Raw genomic sequence first — 14,205 nt, 5'->3', positions numbered from 1 at the left:
TTATTTGCAACTTACTTTTTTTTCTTAAAGTAAAAAAAATAAAAAATAATTAACTGCATTGTTGGTTAAGGGCTTGTACAGTAAGTAAGCATTTCACTGTAAGGTCTACTACACCTGTCGTATTCAGTACATGTGACAATTAACATTTGATTTGATTAGTAATTCCTTTGATCACCTGTGTCTTTTACAGTATTTGCAAAGTCTGTGGACTTTTAAAGTTAGGCTTTGTGGTTCCTCCCACTAGTTTTAGGAAAGGTTCTAGATGTGTTGTGTTGACTGTTGAGTTCCCTACTGCAGAACAATGAGAGTAGACAAGAGATCGTCAGGCTTGTCCTGTTTCCTTCCTCTGGCACAAAGTTTATAATAAAGAAGCATAAAATCCTCTTTTATTTTTGTTGTTTTCCCACCCCTTTTATCTCTCCTCTCTCTGCCCCTTCTTCCCCTGTCCCTCTATGTCCTTCCCTCCCCTACTTCCTTCTCCCTGCCTAGGAGGAGCGAACAGATATACCGGAATTGGAGTCACACAGAACAGATATACCAGAATTGGAGTCGCGTAGAGACAACCCTAACCTGACATCAGTTTATGATATACTCCTGTTACATCGCATGGCTGCCAGCGGGGATGTTGACACAGCATGAAGGAGAAAAACGGGAAGTCAATGGGAGGCCAAAATGATAACTCACATTCTGTAGAGCATAAAAGAGTACGTTGAAACAAAATGAAAGTAAAACAATATTCATGCTGTCAACCTTTTAGAGGCACAGTTGTTATGGGAGAAAAATCCCCTGGAACTGTTGTGCTGATATTATAATTTCAGGCTTCCTTTGTAGGTCATTCTCACAGACCTTCTGTCAAATAGGGGCCTCGGTTACATCCACTGATACTGACGAATTCAATAACTATGCATTGAGTTGTTAGCATGATCAGGATAATCCGTCTTTTTAAATGCCTTTTGTCCCAAATCCAAATCAAATCCAATTTTATTGTATAAGTTAAAACAAATGGAACATATCTTTTAATACAATTCATTAGTGTGTTTGCTATGCTACTGCTGTGCCAAAGCTTCCTTTCAGTACTGTCTCTTCTGTTGTTTAAATGTAGGTGCCTCCCCTGTATCTTTTTTATAGCTGATCATTGTTTAGCTTGCCAGTGGATAGCAGCTGTGTACATAATTTAAAAAGAGCAGGCGTTTGAGATAAAGCCACCTGCTCCTTAGAAGCAATGGCTGTTAGGCTGTTTAAGAAACAAAACGGTCCATAGATGCATGTTTTCCTTTCAACATTTAGGTTGTATTGAGGGGTGGCCAGCTCTAGGAAGAGTCTTGGTGGTTCCAAACTTTTTCCATTTAAGAATGATGGAGGCCACTGTGTTCTTGGGGACCTTCAATGCTGCACCCTTCCCCAAATCTGTGCCCCGACAATCCTGTCTAGGAGCTCTATGGACAATTGCGTCGACCTCATGGCTTGGTTTTTGCTTTGACATGCAATGTCAACTATGGGACCATATAAAGACAGGTGTGTGCCTTTCCAAATCATGTCCAATCAAATGAATTTACCACAGGTGGACTCCAATCAAGTTGTAGCAACATCTAAAGGATGATCAATGAAAACAGGATGCACCTGAGCTCAATTTCAAGTCTCATAGCAGAGGGTCTGAATACTTATGCAATTAAGGTACCTATAAATAATGTTTACGCTTTGTCATTATGGGCTATTGTCTGTAGATTTAAGGCTGTAACATAACAAAATGTGGAAAAAGTCAAGGGGTCTGAATACTTTCCAAATGCACTGTATATCCATAATTTAGCTGGAATGTAATGTTCATATCCTGTATAATTGACTGATATTTAGTTGTCTCAGCTAGCCGTCTTAAGATGAATTCACTTACTGTATGTCGCTCTGGAAAATAAATGTAATTCTATATTTTAAATATTGTCACAAATGTATCATTTGTACATTTGATTAAAAAATGTAGTTTGTTACATTTGACAGTGAAACCTAGCAGTACTACTTATTTCTTTGAACGTGAGGCAGATGTGCTGTATAGCATGTTGAGGAAGGTGCTGAGGACTATTTCTGACCACTCATGCAGGAGTAACAAGGCCCTAGTTCACACAGGACTAATATAATATGGGGATTTTTTTCAAATGTGTCTATGGTTGCTGCAGCACTCTTAGCACGCCTACTTCTCGTGGTTATGCATTATGACTGTTTTCAATTCAATATGTCAAAGTTGTAAATGTGCCTTTCCTTATGTAAACAAACTATAAAAAGTAATGGCTTCAGCCAGGAGAAAAGACAACTTTGAAAATGGCTGCATTATTTGGTGGTGCAACAAGTCATGCATGCTTATCTGCATCTGGGTCTTAACCTAAGCCGTGATAACCGACCTGGAAGGACAGGTGTTAAATCAAAAACGTGAATAGCCTGCTGCACTCCAGGGTCATGGTTGCCTAACCCCTGGTGTAGTGGTTATGTCCTAACTCTGGTGATTTTGCAGTTATACTGCAATTGCTGCATTCAAAATAACCATTATATTACAAATACTGTAACTGCAGTTTTACAATTTTAATTCATTACAAGTTGTCATAGCCAATGCTTTGTTTCAATTGTCAGTTTTACTGTTACAATTGCCGGCTGTAGAAACCACCCTCAAATGTTGCAACTTTTTTTCTCCTCAAATCGCTGTCTGTGTGTTATCTATCCTCTAATCCCTATGGCTGTGCTGAGAAGTATGTTTATTCTAAATTAACAGGACTTTGGGATGTGTGGGTGGGATACATAATGATATTTAGGCTTATACCATATGCGTCCTTTATTATCAAGTGCCTGAAGTATGTACTCTGGAGGCTAGCTTCCTTTTGCTGAAGAACATGCAACACTAAGGAGGCTATCACCACAATGTTCATCGTCACATCAATTTGCATAGTTAATTTGCTTAGAGAATGTGAAAACAATGTGGAAAGTCTGTAGTTACACTCCTAGACCTACCCACCCAAGCAAAATAGCCTTCCTTTCCCAGTGCAATTTCACTTTCATTTTTAGAAATCCAAACACCCCTATCAGGTATACATTGATCTGTCAACTGTAAGAATAAGAGTCAGGAGTAGACCTTTAGCATTACTGAGAACTATTCTGTTCGCTGCAGTGAAAAGTATTCATTGCAGTGGAAATGTATTTCACCACATAGGCCTGAAGACTGTGGGGCTGCTTGTCAGTGTGGTCAAGCCACTGACGTGACAGAAAAAAAGGCAGACCACACGTTGTAACAGACTGATGGGAAAGGAAACGAGTGATCACAAGCAGAGACAGTCACATATTCAGACAAATGTAAACAGTTCGCTATTGGATGACAAATATATTGTTGGTAGGGTGTGCATGACTTCGCTTCTATTCACCTGTAGAACTAATACTGAAAAGTTGCTCCTGTACAAGCCCAATAATATGCTGTTGGGCCTATGAGTCAATAACCAGATTATTAAACCAGTGACCTGAGTAATCTAATGCCTAATTGAGCCCACCTGCCGCATACATTAAGCCTATGTCTTCACAGAGGATGTGACACTGAAACATTTGTTCTACCTTACTCAAGGCCTAAAACCAGTAGGGGTCCTGCAAATTCAGAAAGATCTCAACCCCATAGAATATCTTTGGAGGGAGTTGAAAGTCCGTGTTGCCCAGCAACAGCCCCAAAACATCACTGCTCTAGAGGAGATCTGCATGGAGGAATGGGCCAAAATACCAGCAACAGTGTGTGAAAACCTTGTGAAGACTTACAGAAAACGTTTGACCTCTCATTGCCAACAAAGGGTATATAACAAAGTATTGAGATAAACTTTTGTTTTTGACCAAATACTTATTTTCCACCATAATTTGCAAATAAATTCATTAAAAATCCTACCATTTTCTGGATTTTTTTTCTCATTTTGTCTGTCATAGTTGAAGTGTACCTATGATAAAAATTACAGGCCTCTCTCAACTTTTTAAGTGGGAGAACTTGCACAATTGGTGGCTGACTAAATACTTTTTTGCCCCACTGTATATCCAGTTCTCTCTCTCTCACTCTCACTCTCACACACACACGGGCTATAATCTACCACTGAGCCATATATCATGTAAAATATATGGCAAGAAGCCAACTTAAAATTGATAGGTAGCTGGTATTATTACAAAGAAACAAACCCCCCAAAATTTACAATTTTATCTATAAATATAGCAAACAAAAATGTTGTTGTTTCTCTGTAAAAGGCACAAGACAGCCCGCTTGGAGTGATAAACAAGACTCTCTGGTCTGATAAAACCAAGATTGAACTGTATGGCCTGAAGCCAAGCATCACGTCTGGAGGAAAGCTGGCACATCCCTATGGTGAAGCATGGAGGTGGCAGCATCATGCTGTGGGGATGTTTTTCAGCGGCAGGTACATGCGAGACTAGACTGAATTGAGGCAACGATGATCAGAGCAAAGTGCAGAGAGATCCTTGATACAAACCTGATCCAGAGCACTCAGGACATCAAACTGGGGCGAAGGTTCACCTTCCAACAGGACAACGACCATAAGCACACAGCCAACATAACGCAGGAGTGGCTTCAGGACAAGTCTCTGAATGTCCTTGAGTGGCCCAGCCAGAGCCCGGACTTGAACCCAATCGAACATCTCTGGAGAAAATAGTAAAAATAAAGAAAAACCCTTGAATGAGTAGGTGTGTCCAAACTTTTGACCGATATATACCTGTATAAATATATATTTATATTGATGTATATATTTATATATGTTATTTAAAAAAATAAAGCTACATACAATCGTGGTCTCTTTTTTGCTTTCTTGAGTAAGGCAACTCCAAAATGCAGATATTTCCACCTTGCTGAGTGCTTTCTGTGGTAGTGGGGCAGACAGTAGAAAATACGGAGTGTGGGGATTAGTAATGTTCTCTAGTTGCGCCATGATTGGCTCAGTGTTCTGTCACTCATGAGGACACTACATCCCTGTAAAATCTATGGGTAGAGCAAAAAAATTCAAGCCTATTGGGTGCTGCCATAGATTTACATTAGAAGTAAATCCAAGAAGGCTCAAGGTCATTGGCCACATATAAAATTATGTCAAATCACATTATATCTATCATAGCTTCTATTGGACTGATCATGTCAACATCACACTTTCAAAATCTTAGCTACCAAGCTAGACAAGCAGTCATTATCCTGAATCAAGTCAACAATCTACTGGCAAATCCTGTTCAATCCTTGTCATCTGAAGAGAAATTATAGATAAAATGTATCAGTGCTCATCGGCCCTTGGCCATAAACATTACATAAGTTGGAAATCGCAAATTCAGCAATGAGTGGCTTGGAAGGAATCAGTGGCTGACTGCAAGTGTTGCAAAACATTCACGAGCCTGCTATTCAGTGGAGATGGTGTGTGGTCAAAGTCTGGGTTTAAGGGTCTCTTTTCCAAGCTTAAAAGGATGAACATTGAAATGTTGAATACATTGGCCATGCTGTCAATCCAGCATGTCTTCTACTGTGTTCAAAACAACTGGAAACGAGGAAATCTCAGAATCCACACAACTGGGAACTCTGGGAAAAAAAGTTTTGAACGGTCATCCAAGTTGGGAACTTGGGCCTCTTTCTAGAGCTCCGACCTGAAGATCACTGACATCATGATTCAACCTTGTTTTTCCCCCCAGAGTTCCCAGTTGTCTTGAAAGCACCATAAATCCAGAGAACCCCAGACTTTGATGACAAAGTTTGGTGACAAAATTTGCCCATAGAAAAGGATCACTGCGCCAGTGTCCTGTTGAAGTAAGTACTGCACAAGGTGAGTCCAAATATGTATTGTATGCTGCTGCATCAAGTAAGTAATATGCCAGGGAGATATGTATAGTGTAACTAAGAAAGTAATCTAAGTGTATGTTGTGTAGTAAGGTGTTAGTAGCCCATGTGCCACACCCCTCATAATTTAGCCTACTGTTCTGACTTGATGGTGCACATGTAGCTTATAGCCTGTTTTAGAGAACTGTCATCATCTAATATTGTAAGAGCATTCATCGTCTGCTTATATGCCCCCTTTATTGATCCTACGGTTCTAGCTTGGTGTACCAGGAGAATACGGTAAGAGCAGCCCATGATCTGAATTCTGTCCCTGTACATTTCAAAAGTACTGAACAAATAGTTATATTGACTACGTCCGTTTTAGCTTTCTCATTAATGTCTCAATCGAAATGATGGATTACCTCTTATCTGCTCATCGTTCCCTTATGCAATAGTTTGCACAACTCAATCAGTAGAAACCACATTCGTTTAAGCAAGTCAGCCATATCAGCTATGATTAAAAAAAAAAAAAAAGTATTAAATTAGTCTGAATGAACCATTTTGCTGCCAGACAGCTTTATGTAGGCCCTAACCACTTGTGGGCACAGTTTGTAACCATTATAGTGCAATTCATGTATTTCTTAGTGTTGTGTTGTATGGTGGCTTTGCTGGCATGCATCTGAAAAAAATGTGGGTTAGTTTGCCCCACCAAGACATACATGCTAAAATCACTACTGTTCCTGTCACTTAAACTAAAATTCTACATCCTGTAGAGGGTGTAGGGGTGTGGTGAATGTCAACTCATGAGTTGAATGGAAGTCAATTCCAAACATCTGAATTGAGCCCAACCCTGATTCACAGCTAATAGTACAAACCTGAGATACAACAGAGGATCAGATAAACACCATGACCTTGTTTGCACCCTTTTCATTGTAAACCTGACTCTAGGACTTGGGGGGGGGGGGTACAGTTTAGCTCAAACCATTCGGAGTAGACAGACGATTTTGTGGAAAGTAACTTGTTGGTATCCTCGCAGGTCTGACAAACTCAGGTGCTGATAAGCACCTATCTGCCACGTGTGCGAATGGCCGATACAGGCGGAGTCAGTGCAACGCGAAGCAGCCCAAGCAAAAAAAAATGGAAATCTCTAGCATAAACACAAGGGGGCTTGTTCTCAATTGCATTTGTTCAACTCCTGCGTGGCGTTGGGACGGTGGGCAAAAATGGTCTTGGATTAAATGAGACGCCGTCGCACGTCATCAGGCAAATGGAATCCCAAAATAAATGTATAGAGTGAGAGAAACTAATTTAACTAGTTGTGTGCAAGACATTTTATACATAAAACGATGAGTCGCATAATCGTTTTAAAATGTTTGCATGATTTCTCCTTCGAGAAAACAAGCTGATTTAAATGTGGTGTGGCAGATTTCAAAACTCTTCCAAGAAGGACTCAGGTTGGATATGCTTGTACTTCATCGCCAAAAGGCTATCAAGGTGGGGAGGACCGCCTCCTGTTTGCCTAGTAACCACTACCCAACCACTTTCCTGGTTATGGAGGAGAGAGGGCAGACCTTTGCCCAAATGAGAAAAGGCAGGTCTTTTATTTAACAAAACGTGATGACGTCACCCATGTGAGGCGAGGACATCAACAGCTAATAGTTCCTCACAGAATAACATTTCACAGCAGCCACATCTCTAAATTAAATACATGACTGTTTTCTAATTAGCTATGATTGTTGTTTGAAATGTCCGATACAACATAGTTTGTTGATATCGATATCAACCTACTGCTACTCTTCCTGGGGTCCAATCACGATTATGCATTTACATAAAAAATAAAACAGTACATAACATATTATGACACTCTACCACAACATATCTACAATACAAAAATCAACAATACAGTAATTTAACAATATTAAAATGAACATAAATAACATGCACAGGCTGATAAATGAGGCTCTCATTTTGCAACCAAATGTGATTTAAACAATTTTAGAAATGCATCGACATGGCAAATTATACAAATGTTTTAATTTTAACTCACAATAATGTTGTAACGGTATTCGTCGTCTGAAGATGAGGAAGAGGAATCAGACCAAAGCGCAGCTTGGTAAGTGTTCATGCTTTATTTAAAACTGAACACTATAACAAAATTAACAACGCGCATAACCGAAACAGTCCTGTAAGGTACTAAACAGTAATTAACTACCCACAAAAATCATGTGGGGAAAAAGCTACCTAAGTATGGTTCCCAATCAGTGACAAAGATAGACAGCTGTCCCTGATTGAGAACCCTACCCGGCCAAAACAAAGAAATACAAAAACATAGAAAAAAGAACATAGAATGCCCACCCAAATCACACCCTGACCAAACCAAAAGCGACATAAAAAGCTCTACGGTCAGGGCGTGACAAATGTTATAATAATGGTATATTGGCACAAAAATGCGTGACCACAGTCTGAGGCATAGAAAGGTTAGAGAACATTTTGGTTGCACATTATTTAAGATACACTTACACAATTCACAGTACACTGTCTCAGAGCGAAACACAGTGCATTATGTACAGTATACAAGTATACTGAAGTATAAAAACATTCAACCACTAGATGGAGGAAAAGGATTTGAAGAGAAGGCCAACATTCTTTCTAAACAACGCTTGAAATTGAACAGGATTTTTAAATAAAAAGTTAGTAATTCACTGTTTACAGTCATAATTGTTTTCAAATTTGAAATGTATAGCTGCCTGGCATGCAAAGTGACAGGACAAAAGGTCACGCACACTTAAACTCACTAAATAGAGAATCCACCAACCAATTACAGTTGTCTCTCCTCTTTGACCCTAGAAGTAGGCTACATTAAAACCACAACATAGAGTTGTGTTTCTGGAGAAATGTCTCTGGAGAAATGTTACCACTCTCAAACTCATAGAGGCAGCTATGGATTCAAGGAATGAGAGTTTACTCCCGTTTTGCTCCTTCATTCTGCTTCAACATCCCTGTTGGCAGCCATGCAATGTAACTGGAGTGAATCATTAACTGATGTCAGGTTAGGGTTGTCTCTAGGCGACTCCTATTCTGGTATATCTGTTCGCTCCTCTTCGGCACAGAGTTTGAGGGAGGTAGGGGAGGAAAGGACAGAGCAAGAAGGGACAGAGAGAGGGGAGATTAAAGGGGTAGGAAAGCAACAAAAATAAAAAGTATTTTATGCTTCTTTATTGGAAACTTTGTGCCAGGGGAAGAGAACAGGACCACGGCAGATGCTCATTGTTCTATTCTCATTGTTCTGCAGTAGGGAACTCAACAGTCAACACAACACATCTGGAACCATTCCTAAAGGTATTGGGAGGAACCACGAAGCCAAGCTTTAAAAGTCCACAGACTTTGCAAATACTGTAAAAGACACAGGCATTACTATATACTATATGAGCTGTGTGGCTTCTCATTGTGCAACCCAACCATATCATATGAGCAAAACTGGTTGCAATGACATCAGGCCTGGTATCAAACTCAGGGTGTCTGTGCAACTCAATACCACATTAACCCACTGACACAGAGCTAAAGCCAACAGTTGTAGACATGAGGGCTGCTAAAGCTGCTGTATTGTCAATCAGCCAAACATTTTTACTAACCTGGTTATCTGTTTGTTTTTTAGGAGTTAGATGCATAATCAATGTCAACTTGCACTCTTTCAAATGAATCTATGAAGTCACATAGAGGAAAGTAAATATGGGCCGAATGTGAGGTGCGACTAACTGGCAGAAGCATACAAACCCTCACCCCCCTGGACAGGTTCTGTAAATACTCAGGACTCATTTGTTACTACTTTGTACCTGTCTCTGTACTTGCAGACTTTTTGTCACTAGTGTCTCTGTACTTGGCATCAGATAAGCCAAGCTGTGTGTGTGTGTGTGTGTGTGTGTGTGTGTGTGTGTGTGTGTGTGTGTGTGTGTGTGTGTGTGTGTGTGTGTGTGTGTGTGTGTGTGTGTGTGTGTGTGCGAGTGAGAGAGAGAGAGAGAGAGAGACTGGGTAATGACACTGCCTGGAAGATAAGCCACTTTATTTGACCTGCATCCTGTGTTCAAGCAAACATTTCCTACCTTTTCCAAAACACTACATTGGTTGTAAAAAACAAATCTAATCATGTTTTGACTTTGGGGGAGTGATCTCACACCTCTAAAACATAAATACCTGCCTTGTGAGTGTCCATTTCTACTCTTCTTTAGATAGATCAGAACATCAGAGCTTTATTCAAAGAACTTTGCAGAGTGATGTACAGAAGATGTGTCTGTACAGTATGTTCTATACAACACATTTCTATCAGGACCACACCATGCTTACAGAAAGAGACATGCTACTCTGATCTGATAGTGGCAACAAGCGTAATATTCTTTACTCCCCCACAGTATTGAACAGATGTAGCAGCTGCCCTTTTTAGAGCATTTCCTTTTAACTGCATTTGTCTTGACACATGAACTACCATTTACCGTTCTCTCTGACGGACATTAACATTCAGTAACCTTCATTGTAATCTACATAATATGACCTGATACCCTGGCCTAACACCTGGCCTTCAGGCAGTTTTTCTTTCTGTCTAACGCATCATATTTCATAGGCTGATTGAAAATATGACGCAATAGATAAGCAGCAGGTGATGGCTTTATCAATGTGTCATAAAGAGCAGTGTTTCCCAAACTCGGTCCTGGGCCCCCTCCCCGTGGGTGCAAGTTTTGTTTTTTGCCATAGCATTACACAGCTGATTCAAATCACCAACTCATCACCAAGCTTTGACTATTTGAATCAGCTGTGTAGTGCTCGGGGGAAAAACAAACCTGCCCCCAGGGGGGCCCCAGGACTGAGCTTGGAAAACCCTGATCTAGAGATACACCAGAATAACCTGTTCAAGTGTCAAAACACCTTGATATAATATTCAATGTAAACACATCAGATCAACCACAACAACCTTCTGAATAACACTGAATAACACACATAACACTTTTTTTTCATAGAGTCTTTCTGAAAGCAAAAACCTTTACATATTATTACACATTTTGGGATTTACCTTTCTTTACAAAAGTTCATTATACTGTATGTCAAGTCATGCTACAATGCTACTTTTATTGTATTGCAACACACACCAGGTTAACTTATGAAGGGAATGAGAGAGTCAGGTACCGATAAAGTTATATGCGAATATGATATTGATGATACAGTCAGCACTGTATGTCTGATTGTGGACAGGGTCAATTATTAATTTAAACGTTAAAGCAGTTGATGAGCTCTTTGCCAAGGCAAATTTCAGCCCCCTACACAGCTTGTTTATCCCCCCCACTCATACCAAGTACAATCTTCTAGGTTTCACCTGGCTGAGTAAGCCGACACAACACACCCACACAGATATCTGGTTACCACATACGAGCCCCCAACCTTCCCACAATCTGTCTGCTCCTCCCAAACGTATTCCTGAGGCAGATGTTTTCTTTGATCAGCCACCTGCAGCCCAGCCTCAAATCAGGGAGTTTCCAAAGACTCTTCCAAGCAGCATTGTGTTACAAGTCCATTGGTTCTCAATTTCAACCTACCTACTTTCTCTCTGTAACTTTGCTCTCTGCTTTTCAAAGGATAACAGGATAGTATATTTCTCCATGCCTCTCATCTTTGTTCTGTGGTTTTGTGTTGTGTGGGGGGGAAAACAAATACAATACATGACATACAGTGCCTTCAGAACCCAAGCTTGAATGAAACCCTTGTGCATTCAGAAAGCATTCAGACCCCTTGACCTTTTCCACATTTTGTTATGTTACAGCCATATTCTAAAATTGATTCAATAGTTTTATTCCCCTCATCAATCTACACTGAATGCCCCATAAAGACAAAGCAAAAACAGTTTTGTAGGCATTTTTGCAAATGTATGAGAAAAAAAAAGGAAATATCACATTTACATAAGTATTCAGACCCTTTACTCAGTACTTCGTTGGAGTGCTTTTGGTAGTGATTATAGGCTTGAGTCTTCTTGGGTATGACACTTTGTCATACCCAAAGTTTGTCATGTTTGATAACATGACAATTCCCACTCTCTCTTCACCTGACTATGCTTTCAGGATACTTTTATGCTTAGTTTGGCAAAAATTAAAGCCCTAAAAAGCCTCCTCATGCTTTTGCCCAGTCTTCCCCATCAGACCACAGGATGCAAGAGGTGTTCCCAAGCCATGTCATTTGCCAATTTTTCCTCCTTCTTCCTCCATTGCCACCTGATAGGCACGTCACCTGATAGGCAAGTGCAAATCCCTAATCAGCGCTATATCCTCTTGAGGTAACTCAGCACTGTATATGCTTTCACATCAATGCATCTAACATTTTGTTTAGAGTACAATTAACCCAACATCTATAATTTTATATGATGCATTGACCAATAAAGCAGCTAACCCAAACCAACTATGGTGTTTAAAGTGGCTCCCAGTCCCAACCCATCTACATGTCTACAGTGGAATCTATCTCTCTCTCTTTAGCTCCAAATCCTCTGTCATGGCGTCTTCAAGCTCACCCATTATGCAGCTGGATCTCACTTCACGTGAGAAGTGTGAACCCACTGAGGAGAGACATAACGATCTTTACAGCTGCAGGTGCTGCAAGGAATACTGTGTGTGGACCAGACCAACGCTGTCCCAACACCCCCGCCTGGTGTATCTTTATGTACACTCAATCTCCAGAATTCAGCCTGTGCTCTCGGGTATATCTCCTGCTCCTAATGTGCCGCTTTCACCTGGAATATACACACTGCTACACATGGGTCACTTCCTGACAACAGGACAACATAGACTCTCTCATTATGGCCAGATCACTAATTTGTGACATGTGAAGAACAGGCTTACTCCCATCAGTCTCCCAGTTACCAGCTACCAAGCCATGTGACATGAATCCTCATAATGATATCCCAACAATGCTACTAAAGTAACCCCTGCTACTACTGACACTGCCCATGACGCATACCTCAAAATCCCTCATTTGCGCCATAGTCCAGTTACATGCTATTACTATATCCTCCTTCAATTATTGTCCCTAGAGCAGCTGCCGTGAGAATAACTACTGCATGGAATCTGTTAAATGTTCGCTGGCTGTTATAAATGGGGCAGAGATTAATGACGTTGAAAGAATATCCAACCTAGCAAAACTCTGAGTCACAGGTTCCCTGAAATTTGACAATAGTGTCTGAAATGCGATACCTTATCTCTGCTACTTTCACCATGATCTGGGTATGTGTAATAGTCCCGATACTGTGCACAGTTAGCTCGTAAGAGAGGGAGGACAGCTATCTCCTGTAACAATATACAGAGTGGTATCGTAGTCCCAGAGACTATCATCCCGACCTCAATTTTACGAGCCCCCACAGATCTCCACCCCAGTCACATTCCATCCCAGTTAACAGCCTTAGGTAAACATTCTGACTCAAACACAGGCCTCATGTGCACCTTGCCTCCTGCTACAGATACATTTGACCACTCTTACGTTCCACAACACCTAAAAACATATTGACATACTGAGAGGGAAAGAGAAAAAGTGCATGTTTAATAATTTCATCACCATCCATGATGCGACTAAAACTGGGGACAGAACCATCCATCCGTTCCGTTCTATGCCCATGTCATGCTGGTCTCTATGCCAGACTCCTTCATTTTCATTCTTGGGTGTTAATGCAAGACACAGACTACGAGCCTTGTATGCAATTAATTGTACCGTATCATCTAGAAATCAATATGTATTGATGCGATTTAACATAAAAATTCTGATGACATGGTAAAACAACAACAAAAATGTCATGGTTGAACCAAGCTATCATCCAGTGAGCTCTCTAATAACCTCCCTCTCGGAGGACTCTTAAAGATAATGTTTCTAGAGAAAAACCCTCCCAAGGCCCAATGAAAACCCTCTCCTTTGTTTTGTTGACGTTGAGTGTGAGGTTATTTTCCTGACACCACACTCCGAGTGCCCTCACCTCCTCCTTGTAGGCCGTCTCGTCATTGTTGGTGATCAAGCCTACCACTGTAGTGTCATCTGCAAACTTGATGATTTAGTTTGAGTCGTGCATGGCCACACAGTCCTGTGTGAACAGGGAGTACAGGAGAGGGCTGAGAACACACCCTTGTGGGGCCCCAGTGTTGAGGATCAGCGGGGTGGAGATGTTGTTTACTACCCTCACCACCAAATGCTGAGCTGTAATTGATGAACAGCATTCTTACATAGGTATTCCTCTTGTCCAAATGGGTTAGGGCAGTGTGCAGTGTGATTGCGTCATCTGTGAACCTATTGGGGCAGTAAGCAAATTGGAGTGGGTCTAGGGTGTCAGGTAGGGTGGAGGTGATATGATCCTTGACTGGTCTCTCAAAGCACTTCATGATGAC

The 14,205-nt window shown here is 40.8% G+C and overlaps 1 protein-coding gene across 6 annotated transcripts in view; it reads left to right on the top strand.

The window, feature by feature from the left end:
• Nucleotides 1-1,930, top strand: part of LOC110534344 (SLAM family member 5) — a 28,133-nt gene extending 26,203 nt beyond the window's left edge. For all 6 annotated transcript variants that reach the window (XR_005034183.1, XM_036933432.1, XM_036933435.1 and 3 more), the window contains one exon: nt 490-1,930. Coding sequence is in view for 5 of the 6 variants with exons in the window: in XM_036933432.1 (XP_036789327.1) it covers nt 490-639 (150 nt within the window). In the remaining variant the exon portion in view is untranslated. The remainder of the gene's footprint in view (nt 1-489) is intronic.
• The last annotated feature ends 12,275 nt before the right edge of the window (nt 1,931-14,205 follow it).

This window comes from Oncorhynchus mykiss, chromosome 10 (genome assembly GCF_013265735.2).
Source record: "Oncorhynchus mykiss isolate Arlee chromosome 10, USDA_OmykA_1.1, whole genome shotgun sequence".
NCBI classification, from domain to species: Eukaryota; Metazoa; Chordata; class Actinopteri; order Salmoniformes; family Salmonidae; genus Oncorhynchus; species Oncorhynchus mykiss.
The sequence above is the reverse complement of the archived record's forward strand: the minus strand, read 5'-3'. Positions and strand labels throughout refer to the sequence as shown.